Here is an 11,511-nt window from a genome sequence, read left to right as displayed (position 1 = left end):
TGAATAATGAATAATAACGCTGACGACATGATTATGGAGACTAGAAGAACGATGTGCTCAGCTATTTCGTACTTGCACGATCACATCCACATCTCTATCTATCCACAGGATCATGCCTAAGCAGTACAAGCTAGCATTCTCATTGAATGGACACGCAGCGGACGTCCGCAACGTCACCGCGCCATCTCAACAGGTACCTCTCCTTCTTTCGGCTTCCAGAGACGGCTCAGCAATCGTATGGGGTCCTTCGAATGCTTCCAGAGAATGGGACGTCAAGCTTAGGGTCGAAGGGCCAGAAAAACGATATGTTAGCTGTGTCGGAATGACTAGATGGGACGGGCAAGGTGGGTCTTGCCAGGTATCACAGAGAAGCATTCTAACCGGCTCAAGCCTTTTTGCTCGTTGGATCATCTTCTGGTATCCTTGCCAGCTACGTCTTACCTGCAATGGACTCTCCCGCACCCGCGGATGATTCCCCTTTGCCAGAACCTACACACACCCTGATTGAGCATTCCCAAAACTTGTGCTGTATGGACGTGAGCCAAGGAGGACTTATCGCTTCCGGCAGTTGGGACAAGTATGTGCTTCAGGAATACGCCGGATGATACGCTGATAGAAAATCATAGAACCGTGATCGTGTGGAAGGATTTCAAAAAAGTCATCCAGATCAAGGCACATGAACAAGCTGTATGGTCCGTTAAGTTTGTGGGCGAAGACCGCCTCCTCACTGGTTAGTATCTCCTTTCGTCTTACAACTAAGCTTACCTAGGTTCAGCATCTGCGGATAAGAAGATCATACTTCATTCTGTGGATCCTGCTTCAGGCCGGACAACTCCTCTTCAGACATACACTGGCCATACTGAACCGGTAAGAGGTCTGGCGTTGAAACCAGACAGACAAGGGTTTTGGAGTTGTGCGAATGACGGGTAAGTTTCCGGTCAGGCACTGAATGAGTCTCGCCAATCGTCAATCTAGTAACGTCAACATCTACTCCTTCGATAAACCGTCTCCCATCCGCACCCTTTCGGGTCACACATCCTTCGTCTACTCTATTGCCACTTTCCCAGATGGTAGCGGCGCAATTACCACTGGTGAGGATGGGACAATGCGTGTCTGGTCTGGTAAGCTTGTCTGTCGATACAAAGAGACACACTCACACGATACACAGAGACAGAGCTTATCCAAACAATTCCTCACACCTCCAACTCGCTTTGGTCTTGTGCCGTCGTCCCATCTCTTGTAGCCTCTTCACCATACATTGTTTCATCCTCATCCGACTCTACCATCCGTTTTTTTACCAATGAAGGAGCGCTCGTTGCTGGGCCTGAGGAGTTGGCTGCATGGGATGACGAAGTTAAAGGGAGGCAATTGGATAAGAGTCAAGTGGGGGACGTCAAGCACTCGGATCTTCCTGGAATCGAGGCTCTGGGTAGGGAAGGTAAGTTACGTATCGTTCGGGAAAAGCAATGCCACTGACAGTGAGCTGCAGGTAAGAAGGATGGGCAAGTTCTTATGATCAAGAACAATGGCGTTGTTGAGGCTTACCAGGTATGCTGTGCCTCTTAATCTGTTTTCGCCGGCTAATTAGCTTGTGGTTTCAGTGGTCTGCGCCGTCATCCACTTGGCAGCAAATCGGCCAAGTCGTTGATGCCATCGGCCAAGGTCGCAAACAGCTGTATGAAGGCAAAGAATATGATTATGTGTTTGACGTAGATGTTTCCGAAGGGATGCCCCCACTCAAGTTGCCTTATAATGTCGCTGGTAAGCCGCCATCTTTTCAATGCTGTATTTAAACAAGAGATCCCGCTGATCTGGACTTCTAGAAAATCCATGGATAGCGGCTCAACGCTTTCTTGAGCGCAATGAACTCCCAACCAGCTACGTTGATCAAGTTGTAGAGTTTATCCAGAAGAACACCGGTGGAGTGCAGCTGGGTACAGGTGAAGACACTGCAAGCTATGCTGACCCCTTCACTGGGGGTTCAAGGTACACAGGTGGCGGCGTTCCTACCACTGGAGCTGGTGGAAGTAGTGGCGGTTTTGGGGACCCATTTACTGGAGATTCGAGGTATACTGGTGGTGGCATTTCAACTACTGGTAACACCACCTCCAGTGGAGATCCTTTCACTGGCGGGTCGCGATACACTGGTGCTGTTACCGCCTCATCTGCACCTGTCCAACAATCGGGCGCTAAGGGTATCCTGCCTGTCAAGACGTATCTTCCCTTCAAGCAAATCAACGTAAGCGCCGCAAAGAACAAGATCCAACAATTCAACGACGAATTGAAAACTTCCAAAGTAAGCGTCGTCTTCTTGCAGTATTGGGCTGGCGAGCTGATTAATGGATAAGCCCGAATTGGCCTTGACTTTAGAAGAAGAAAAGACCCTCACAGAGGTTTACGCTTTCCTCTCCTTGCCTGCCGTAGCTTTGCCCAACCCTAACTCTCAGGACGGGAAGGAAAAATTTGACACGGGTGCGATTCTGGCTTTAGTGCAAAAGTGGCCTGAAGACAAGAGATTCCCTTGTGCGTTTGTTTAGTATCGTATGTTCAAAGTGAAAATTGACGAAAGGGATAGTGATCGACCTTGCTCGAGTCCTTGCAGCCGCATCTCCGGCATTCGCCCTTTCACCTCCTCATCCCTTCTTCATCGCTGCTTCTCTTTCCCTACCTTTCCCCGATCCTCCCTCAAAGCCACGAGAGACCAACACTCTCCTCGCTCTTCGTGCCATTGCCAACCTTTTCGTTACTGCAAACGGACGAATGGTCTTGTCTACGGAAGATGTTGCTAAGGATATCTTGGCTAATGTCGGAGGGGTCGAATGGGGTAAGGTAGGCAAGAATGTAAGGATTGCGGGTGCTACTATAGTGCTTCAGTAAGTAGCCTCTCAGTTACCACGGCCTCCGGGCTGACTTGACAATAGTCTCTCGATTTTGGCTGTCGAAGGTAACCTCCCTGTCGCCCTCGGGTCACCACTCCTTGATCTCATCAACCAAATCCTTGACTCCGAAAAGGAAGACACGGAAGTTGTTTACCGCTCTGCGATCGCACTTGGTAATCTCGTTTCGAGCCCCAAGGCGGCTGGAGGCTTGGCGGTTGGCAAGGTTGCAAAGGGCAAAGAGAGCGTCAAGAGATGGGCTGGGAAGGAGTCAAGATTAGGCAGTCTGGCTACGGAGATTGAGGGGCTGGGACTTTGATCCACTGTCAAGCTCTGCAAAATCTGTAAATTCTAGATTAGAAAAGTGAAAAGTCGTGTGATATGCGAAGAACATAATGCATGCCGAATGATGAGAAGCTAAGGTCAATACATTTCATGCCGGGGATACAACAAGAACATCTGAGAACTGACTCGTTCTCCTTTTCATCTCCAACCATCCGAAAATACGTCGTATCAGTCTTTCCGTCGAAGTTCTAGGCAGCAATACCCATGGCGGCAACAGCAGCGTGTGCAGACCTCTCCATACCCGTGGTGTTGACCTTCTCAGTCTTCTCTCTCTCCTCTTGCTTGGCCGAGAGAGAGTCAAGCGGGTTAAATTGATCGGCAGAGTTCTCATACTCCCACATGTCAATGGCGACCTGACAAGACTCACGAACAACGGTAGGGGCATCGGCCTTGACGGCCCATTCACGCAGAACGGCAAGAACACCACCTTCGGGAAGGCGTTCGTCTTCAGGAAGCACGACCTCGGGGTTCTCAGATTCCACGCCGTCAGACGCAATACCCCCAAGAGCCTCGGCAGCCTCGTGCCTGACCATGTCGTCTTCCTTGGCGTCCCTCAACCTGGATAGAAGCGAAGGGATGGAGTACGGGCTGGAAAGCTGACCAAAGATGTAGGCAATCTCGTGACGGAAAAGGGCACTGCCGTCTCGGAAACCGTCGGCAAGGGCTTCAACAGCCTCTTTGGAGCCGGCACCAAAGTCACGGAGCGCAAACATGGCACGGTATCGCTGGAAGAGGGGAAGGGAAGTGTTAAGAAGGTCGGCGCGGAGGGAAGGAATGTCGGAAGGGGCAGCAGAAGGAGCGGGGTCAATAGTGGGGAAGTCGGGGCTTTAAAAGGTCAGCGGAAGAGCAATAAAAAGAAGATAAAAGGAGCTCACTTGGCATTGGTCTTCTTTCCCTCCTCGCTCAAATCGAACTCAATCTTGCCGACTGCAATCTCGCAGGTCTCTCGGACCTCCCTATTTTCGTCCTGCATGTACTTTCTTAAAATTGGGAGGGACTCTTCAGCACCAATAGCGCCAAGAGCCTCAGCAGCCTCATGACGAACCATAGAGCAATGCTCGCCGGTGGGGTTTTCAAGGACTCGAGACAAGGTGGGAAGAGCACGGGTGTTGAGAAGCTGACCGAGGACGTAGGCAAGCTCGTGCTTTAAGAGAGGTGAAGGGTCCTTAAGACCTGTATAAATTGAATGTTGAGCTTATTCTCATTGATCGTTCATATATGAACCCACCTTCGGAAACGATGTCGACAACCTCATCACCGCCCACAGCCTTGAGCATAAACAAGGCCCTGAATCGCTCATGCAAGGGGACATTTCCGGGAGTGTTGAGCAGAGTAGCCTTCAATGTGGCCATTTGCTCTGGAGATACCTGGACAGACATTTTTGCAGGATTATAGTAAGGGCTGAACGGAATGGAAAGAGAAAATGAGATGGTATGTGTATAGCGGCAGAGGAAAATATTAACGTCGGCCGGTTCCGACCCCTGTGCGCTGCTGGACTTTTTGTTTTATTTATTTTGCTTCATTCGTTCTAACTCCTGCTGCGGTAAAAATCTTCTTCTTATCTGATTACACGCGGATTTAATCGCAGTCCCTTTTTTTTTTGTTGACCCCTGGCCACCACGTCGTCGCTGGCCATTATTATATCATGCTTGGAAATTTCCAGGCCAATCTTCGTAAAAAAGGGAGTAGTGTGCGAATTACTAATAAGCAAAGCCATTAAACGAAATAAACGCAGATTGACTGTACTGTAAATGATGATTGATTGAGTATCATCATCATGTTCGACCTGAAATTGCATAAAGAAGTCTTAACGAAGTAGGACGTTACAGCGGTTCGGCTAGCGATACCCATAATTTTTTGGGAATGCCTGGTAGCTTCATATCGACTGACTTGAGGATGTTTGCGAAGGAGATTGTCTGCTTCCTAATAGCTACTCGTGCCAGGCAGACTCGTGCTCATTTTGCGGACAGCGATGATCAAGAAACGAAGTGCCAACGAAACGACCGTGGGAAATCTCCGACGCTGTTTTGCTTCTGCTTTATTTTGTGTTCTTCTTTTCGCCGCCTGACCATTGACATTGTCTACTTTGGTCATCTAAACACTGAACAAGCATGGCAACTACTGACGACTTTGTCATCAACTCCAACGGATTGGGCTACATGGCGCCTTCGTCTGAGAAAATTACTGGTGGAGTTCAAACTGATGCTGGAGTGAAGGGGGACGATACCATGGAAGTCCGCTTCGAATTCGGGTATGTAATGTCACACTTTTGGGTTCTTGTCTTGGACCACGTTTTAGTCCCAGATGTATTAACACTGACATTGATTGTTATAGTGGCGGCCTTCATCTTTTGTTCTCCTCTCAACCCAAGCATGTTGCTCACCTTCCCCGCTTCGTTCCCGGTACTACCCCTCCCGAGCCGTTAAATATGCGATATGTCGTCAAATGGATGAAGGAGAACTTGTTGAGTGAGAGGGAAGAAATGTTTGGGGAGGGAGACGGGGTGTACGCCTCAAATTTTCGGTCTGTGGCAGGGTTAAGGCTAACTTTTGAGATTTAGGAGGCCAGGTATATTGGTCTTGATCAATGATGCCGACTGGGAGCTTGAAGGGGAGCTGGAGTACGAGCTTAGAGATAGGGACGAGATCGTCTTCATCTCCACTCTTCATGGTGGATAAGGTAAATTTTTTCCAGTAGCTGTTTCGAGGTAAAGGAGCTGACAGGTAGTAAGCGTTGTATAGATTTACCTACACTTGATCACTCAATACCCATGCATTATAATACCCATCATTTTAGCATCAGCGAGTCTCCTCTTATGCAGATAAAAACCTCTACGAAACGCTGCTATTAAGAGCCTATACATATACATGGACATGATACGGTGTCGAATTTAGGCGAGTATTCAAAAGAGGCTGTGCGTTTTTTTTTTTTGTCTTGTTTCTTGAGAGTGGTCGTCTAGAGCTGACTTTGACACGAATGATTAGTACATGTTGGCTGACCCATCTCCGAACATCACAAACATCTGTTTTTATATATCGTTGATCGTCTCACACCCGACTTCCAATACATCTTTCAACTCTCTTAACAACATGCTATCTCAGGACAACTTTTCCAGACAGAGAGAAAGAGAAGGGACACCGTTCCCCGATAATCTTACACCCAGACCCATGCCTGTCGACTTGGCTTCGAATGATTCACCTGCCACTTTACATGCTGCTTCCTCTCAGACGCCGCCGCTGTTGGCTACCCTAGCTGATGCTAGCGATCTACAGGGAATTGAAAAAGTTGGTCTGGAGCTGAGTGAAAAGGTACAGGGAAAACAACGAAACGTTGCAGTCAACCAACCTGGATTGGAAGAAGAAGGAGGGGAAGGGCCGCCTACGATTTCGCCAACATCAGTCTACTTCAACATCGGCCCATCTTCCGACCTGGCGGGTAAGAGAGCTACCAAAGCTGCCACGCCCGCTTTGCTATCGAGAGCCACTACCCCCAGCAGGGAAATGTCGGTACACCTTGAAAAGTATTTGGAGAGCCCTACCAATCCACGACGGGAATTCACGCTGTCTCCACAAACATCTTTTCCGAAACGTGTCAAACCACATTCTTCAGACCCATCTCTCGTCGGACGAGCTAGTAGCGCTTCTTCACCCATCATGCTGCGACCGCCTCCTCCTCCTGTTCCGGAAAGGATCAATCGTCTCGCGTTTTTGCCAAATCGCCATGCCCAGCTTTGCGAGGACGACGGACCAGAAGTACGTGCGGGAAGTGTCTTGCTGGAGACAACCGCCAAATTCCCGACCCTTGGCACTTTTCTGTTGGAAACACACTGTATAGGGTGTATGAATAATGATGAGCAGTCTACAGAAACGCTGGGAGTGTTGTGGAGCGGTGAAAAGGTGACTCAGATTTGCAAAGGGTGCAATCTCGTGCGGTTCTGTAGCCATGCAAGTGTCGCTTTCATTTCTTTCGTTCCCTGTAATGATTATGGATGACAAAAAAGCTTATGCGGATAGTGCAGAATTGTTGGATGAAAGAAGGTGAAAGTCATTTACAAGAATGTCTCGGTTTGGCAAAGGCCATTCGCGAAAATAATATCCCTTCAACGCTTGTCAGACTGGTGGTAAAGATCTTTCGAGAGCAGCGGAGGAATCCCGTGAGTTGGATGCCTTGGAGAAAAAAAGGACCCCTTTTGACGATGTTTTTAGACGGAAACGTTTCTTCCTGAACATGAGAGTGAGTTGGGAATCTCTCGGCCTTTGTGACTCTTGCTCAATATTTTGCAACCAGTCTTTGACAATTTTGGATATTACGAAGAATTTGATGTAGATCTCGCGGCTCAAGAGATTGACGCATATATGGAAAACGATGAGGGAAAAGGTCCAGAGTATGAGGAGATTATGACCACAGTAAGAAAGGTAGGGTTGGTGCGCTGTCTATAGAAAATATTTGAATAATTAATTCAGGTTCAGGTCTTGTCCTGTTCATTCACCATGTACGGTGCAGATGCCGCTCCTGTAGGGTTGTGTATATCCCCTGTGATATCAAATGTCGGCCATGACTGCCGGCCTAATGCCCAGATCGTTTTTCCTTTGGGAGCGGTAGCGAATGGAGGGATGAAGATTGTCGCGGTTGAGAGTATCCAACCCGGAGAAGAGGTAGGTTTGCTTGAAAGAGAATCTAGTGAACAGATGGATTGACGGGGTAAGGATAGGTCAGAATTTCCTACGTCCCTCCTACCATGCCATGTTACCAGCGAGGCCTATTTCTGGAAAAGTATGGATTCCACCACGAGGCCAACTGCTCAGTTTGCAATGCAAGTTTATCTTTTGACATCCGCTGGGCAGCCAAACATTATTGTCATGGTACGAAATCAAATGATCATGGATACCAGGGTCTGCTGAGAAGAATCACCTTGGCATCGGTGGATGGTGAAAAGGAAGAAATTGTGTCTGCAAGCCCTACTGTTTGTACCCGCTGTGGCGCAGTGGGCGAGGCCAAAGATATCAATCAAATATGGGCAGCTGACGCATTGGCTGTAATGAGGCCGTTCCAAACTTTGGAAGAAGAAGGACATTACCTGTCAGACTGTGAGCATCGTATCGTTATTTGCTTGATGCAACAGCTGAGGAGCGATTGGTAAAAGCCAGGGACGCTGGCCTGGAAAGATTGGAATACTATCATCAACGCCTTCTCGAAGGATACTCGTCTGCAACGTATCCCATCCCCCTGCTGACCTATCGCCTCGCGCGGCTGCAGTTACATGTCGGAGAGGCACGTGGCAAAGCTGAATTGCTTTTCAGAGGCATCGAGACTCTGAACAGGGCTTTTCGCGCCCTGTCAATGGTTTCGGATAACGTCATTACCTTTCAGCTGTTCTGGCTGGTATTCCGTATGGTTCGCGCCAGGCTGTACGTCTGCGAGCTTTTGAAGGGAGAGTACTCTGCAAAGCCGCCAGGATACAAGATACACGACCATGGTAACTCGGCCAATGATTCGCACGCTGTACTCTAGTGCTGACAACACTATGACAGTCGCCGAGCATGTGCATGCTGCTGGGCAGTGGCTTGGGGGCCTGTGCGACTATGAGCGTGCTCTGCCGCTGGACGGGCGTATGAGGAGCCGTGTACGGGTTCTGCGAGAGCAGGCAGCTGAGCTTGGGCGGTGGGCGGCTGAGCATGGGGCTGTCATGCATGAGGGTGGGCCACGCGGCAACGTATAGGATGTGCATGCATAGAAGTATCCTGCGGCGAATGTACCAAGACTGTGCCACACCGGGTGGAGGCGATAACGCCGGGGTTCGGGCTCGTTGCTGGGTGTATGTGAGACGTTGTTGGCAGCTTCCACCACGTGAGAAGCCATCAAAATGTACGCCCAGCTGCGCACCGCCCACTACCGGGCCCCCCGCAGCCTCCGCCCCCAGCCCCAGCGAAGAGTCAGTCTCCGCCCCCCGCCCGGCCGCCGCTGACCCCCCGTAGCTCCTCGCGACTCCCCCCCCGCCGCCTCCCCCCGCCTCTGGCCTCCCGCCGAACCCGCCTCCCCCCACCGGCGTCGTCCACCCGAGGCCGGCCGTCGCCCACGCCAAGCCGCCCGCCGTCCCCGGCTCGTCCACCGTGGCGAGGCCCCCTCCCGGCAGGCCCCGCCGCTTCCGCCGGGTGTTCGTCTACACCGCGCTCGGTGTCGCCGGCTTCTACGCGCTGTCCGGCTACGTCGGCACCAAGTCTGACGCGTACCGCGACCTCTTCACCCAGTACGTGCCGGGCGGCGAGGCGGTGGCGGACTATGCAGACGACAACGACTGGGACAACGTGAGCGGGAAGGCCGTCCGGGCATGGCAGTCCATCACGGGCGCCAGGCCGGAGACCAGGACGGAAAAGGTCGAGCGGAAGATTGGCGAGGTCAGGCAGGAGGCTGCCAAGGTCCCTGCGCAGGTAAAGGACAAGGCGGACGAGGCCAAGGACCACGTCGTCGGCAAGCACACGGCGTCTCAAAAGATCCACGAAAGGGCCGAGGAGCTCAGGAAGGCTGTCGAGCAAAAGACCCACGAGGCCGAGGCCAGGCTGAAGGAGCTCACCGGCGAGGCCAAGCACAAGGTGCAGGAGGCAACCAAGGATGCGCCATTCAACTTTTCCGAGGGCGTGGAGGGTATCGTCCGGGCAGCCGAGAGTGCTCTGCACAAGACGGAGCACAAGGCCGCTGAGGCTGCCGACAAGGTCAAGCCCGCCGAGGCGCGACCTTCAAGCCCCTTCCCCGACACCCAGCGACCCCGTGAGCTCAAGCCAGAGACGGTCACGCCTCAGGTCCCTTCCTACGAGGGCAAGAAGCTCTACACCGGTCCTCCTCTTCCGCTCGGCCACGAGCCCCCTCCCGGCTACTACCTCCCTCCTCCTCCGTCCACCAAGAAGGAGAAGGTCGAGGAAAAGGTCGAAGAGATCAAGGAGAGGCTCCCCTTGCTTGTCCCCAAGGTCAAGGAGTTTGCTTCCGAGGAGCCCATCATCTCCCAGCTTGCTTCCACCATTGACTCTCTGACGTCTTCCCTTTCCACCCCTTCCAAGGCCCTCTCTTCCGATGCTACCGGTATCCTGAACAAGGCCCAGGACGACCTGACTGCGCTCAACGCTAGGCTTCAGGAAGTCAAGAAGGCCGAAAAGGCAAAGCTTGAGCAGTCTATCAGCGAGAAGAAGAAGGAGTTTGAGGCGCTTTTGAAGAGCATGGAGGCTGAGAAGGCCAAGTCTGAGGAAGGATTGAAACAGACTTGGCAGCACGAGAGACAGACTATGGTTGAGGACTGGAGGAAGGAGCTGGAAGGCGAGTTGGAACAACAGAGGCAAAGTATTGAACAGAGGTAAGTGTACTAAAAAATAAAATAAAAAGTCTTGTACTTGTTCGTGAAACTAACAATAATTCAGGCTCAGAGAAGAGGTCGTATCCCAAGGTATCGAGCTCCAGCGACGATGGCTCCGTTCCATCAAGACCCAAGTCGAGACTGAGCGTGGTGGCCGTCTCGCCAAGCTTGACAGCCTCACCACCTCGCTGAAACAGCTCGAGCGAATCACCCTCGACAACTCTGCCACCCTTGACGACAATGTCCGACTCCACAAGATCTGGTCCGCCCTCCGAGCTGTGCAGTCCAAGGTCGACTCTGGTGATCTTGCCTTTGACGACGAGCTCCGTGCTCTCAAGAGCCTCTCTACTCCCACAGCAAGCAGCGGTGAAGGCGTCGTCCGCTCCGCCCTTGAGCAGATTGAAAAGTCTGGTATCCCCCAAACAGGTGTCAAATCCTTTGCCGCCCTCTCATCATGGTTCACCAACACTGTCGCTCCCCGAATTCAATCATCCTCCCTCGTCCCCGCTCCTGAAGAAGCCACCGTCATCTCCCATCTTGCGTCCGCAGGTCTTTCCAAGATCATGTTCCGACCCCAAGCCGGACGAGTTCCCGGAGACAGCGTCGGTGCCGTCTTGGCTAGGGCCGAGTGGTGTCTTGCCGAAAAGGATTTGGATGGTGCCGCGCGAGAGATTAACAGTCTGACAGGATGGCCGGCCAAGTTGGCGAATGACTGGTTGCAGCAGGCGAGGAGAAAACTCGAGGTTCAACAAGCGCTCGAGGTAAATTGCCATATTCCTTTTTAAAGCTTGATCACCCAACTGATACAACTTTTTTGCAGGTTGTGGCCACCGAGGCTACTTTGAGCTCTTTGCTCTTGGTCTAGTTAGGAATAATAAAAAAACGAAACTTACCAATGGCAAAAGATGCATAAATCAAGATTAGATTTACAGCTAACGCGTAACAAGC

At 51.4% G+C, this 11,511-nt stretch overlaps 5 protein-coding genes across 5 annotated transcripts; 4 read left to right on the top strand and 1 right to left on the bottom strand.

The window, feature by feature from the left end:
• The first annotated feature begins 35 nt into the window (after window positions 1–35).
• On the top strand, window positions 36–3,290 carry CNL05350 (Phospholipase A-2-activating protein, putative). The gene is made up of 12 exons (XM_568073.2): window positions 36–344; window positions 391–577; window positions 627–730; window positions 776–926; window positions 976–1,121; window positions 1,169–1,438; window positions 1,490–1,548; window positions 1,602–1,761; window positions 1,824–2,296; window positions 2,349–2,523; window positions 2,576–2,873; window positions 2,922–3,290. The coding sequence occupies exons 1-12, from the start codon at window positions 113–115 to the stop codon at window positions 3,193–3,195; spliced, it is 2,529 nt and encodes an 842-aa protein (XP_568073.1). The 5' UTR covers window positions 36–112; the 3' UTR covers window positions 3,196–3,290.
• On the bottom strand, window positions 3,261–4,632 carry CNL05340 (riken protein, putative). The gene is made up of 3 exons (XM_568072.2): window positions 4,450–4,632; window positions 4,097–4,394; window positions 3,261–4,046 (listed from the first exon to the last, which is right to left on the bottom strand). Exons 1-3 carry the CDS (start codon window positions 4,598–4,600, stop codon window positions 3,410–3,412), a joined length of 1,086 nt encoding a protein of 361 aa, XP_568072.1. The 5' UTR covers window positions 4,601–4,632; the 3' UTR covers window positions 3,261–3,409.
• Window positions 4,633–5,294: 662 nt separating this feature from the next.
• CNL05330 (conserved hypothetical protein) lies at window positions 5,295–6,008 on the top strand. The gene is made up of 4 exons (XM_024658183.1): window positions 5,295–5,472; window positions 5,556–5,726; window positions 5,782–5,900; window positions 5,953–6,008. Exons 1-3 carry the CDS (start codon window positions 5,333–5,335, stop codon window positions 5,897–5,899), a joined length of 429 nt encoding a protein of 142 aa, XP_024513853.1. The 5' UTR covers window positions 5,295–5,332; the 3' UTR covers window position 5,900; window positions 5,953–6,008.
• A 29-nt stretch (window positions 6,009–6,037) lies between these two features.
• On the top strand, window positions 6,038–8,966 carry CNL05320 (hypothetical protein). Its single transcript, XM_024658182.1, has 9 exons — window positions 6,038–6,135; window positions 6,206–7,165; window positions 7,240–7,374; window positions 7,427–7,454; window positions 7,509–7,636; window positions 7,691–7,876; window positions 7,933–8,308; window positions 8,365–8,697; window positions 8,753–8,966. Exons 2-9 carry the CDS (start codon window positions 6,209–6,211, stop codon window positions 8,938–8,940), a joined length of 2,331 nt encoding a protein of 776 aa, XP_024513852.1. The 5' UTR covers window positions 6,038–6,135; window positions 6,206–6,208; the 3' UTR covers window positions 8,941–8,966.
• Window positions 8,967–8,980: 14 nt separating this feature from the next.
• CNL05310 (mitochondrion protein, putative) lies at window positions 8,981–11,490 on the top strand. The gene is made up of 4 exons (XM_568069.2): window positions 8,981–9,153; window positions 9,197–10,563; window positions 10,628–11,324; window positions 11,384–11,490. The coding sequence occupies exons 1-4, from the start codon at window positions 9,085–9,087 to the stop codon at window positions 11,426–11,428; spliced, it is 2,178 nt and encodes a 725-aa protein (XP_568069.1). The 5' UTR covers window positions 8,981–9,084; the 3' UTR covers window positions 11,429–11,490.
• The last annotated feature ends 21 nt before the right edge of the window (window positions 11,491–11,511 follow it).

The sequence above is a fragment of the Cryptococcus neoformans genome (genome assembly GCF_000091045.1).
Source record: "Cryptococcus neoformans var. neoformans JEC21 chromosome 12 sequence".
In the NCBI taxonomy this organism is placed as follows: Eukaryota; Fungi; Basidiomycota; class Tremellomycetes; order Tremellales; family Cryptococcaceae; genus Cryptococcus; species Cryptococcus deneoformans.
This window is presented reverse-complemented; position numbering and strand designations above follow the sequence as displayed.

Coding starts and splice junctions, on each gene's coding strand:
- CNL05350 (XM_568073.2), top strand. CDS start 113: ATGCCTAAGCAGTACAAGCTAGCATTCTCATTGAATGGACACGCAGCG. Junction 345..390: donor GACTAGATGGGACGGGCAAG/GTGGGTCTTGCC, acceptor AACCGGCTCAAG/CCTTTTTGCTCGTTGGATCA. Junction 1,762..1,823: donor GTTGCCTTATAATGTCGCTG/GTAAGCCGCCAT, acceptor CTGGACTTCTAG/AAAATCCATGGATAGCGGCT.
- CNL05340 (XM_568072.2), bottom strand. CDS start 4,600: ATGTCTGTCCAGGTATCTCCAGAGCAAATGGCCACATTGAAGGCTACT. Junction 4,395..4,449: donor TGTCGACATCGTTTCCGAAG/GTGGGTTCATAT, acceptor CAATTTATACAG/GTCTTAAGGACCCTTCACCT. Junction 4,047..4,096: donor GGAAAGAAGACCAATGCCAA/GTGAGCTCCTTT, acceptor GACCTTTTAAAG/CCCCGACTTCCCCACTATTG.
- CNL05330 (XM_024658183.1), top strand. CDS start 5,333: ATGGCAACTACTGACGACTTTGTCATCAACTCCAACGGATTGGGCTAC. Junction 5,473..5,555: donor GAAGTCCGCTTCGAATTCGG/GTATGTAATGTC, acceptor TGATTGTTATAG/TGGCGGCCTTCATCTTTTGT. Junction 5,727..5,781: donor TTTGGGGAGGGAGACGGGGT/GTACGCCTCAAA, acceptor TTTGAGATTTAG/GAGGCCAGGTATATTGGTCT.
- CNL05320 (XM_024658182.1), top strand. CDS start 6,209: ATGTTGGCTGACCCATCTCCGAACATCACAAACATCTGTTTTTATATA. Junction 7,637..7,690: donor TTATGACCACAGTAAGAAAG/GTAGGGTTGGTG, acceptor ATTCAGGTTCAG/GTCTTGTCCTGTTCATTCAC. Junction 8,698..8,752: donor ATACAAGATACACGACCATG/GTAACTCGGCCA, acceptor ACACTATGACAG/TCGCCGAGCATGTGCATGCT.
- CNL05310 (XM_568069.2), top strand. CDS start 9,085: ATGTACGCCCAGCTGCGCACCGCCCACTACCGGGCCCCCCGCAGCCTC. Junction 10,564..10,627: donor AGGCAAAGTATTGAACAGAG/GTAAGTGTACTA, acceptor ACAATAATTCAG/GCTCAGAGAAGAGGTCGTAT. Junction 11,325..11,383: donor AGGTTCAACAAGCGCTCGAG/GTAAATTGCCAT, acceptor ACTTTTTTGCAG/GTTGTGGCCACCGAGGCTAC.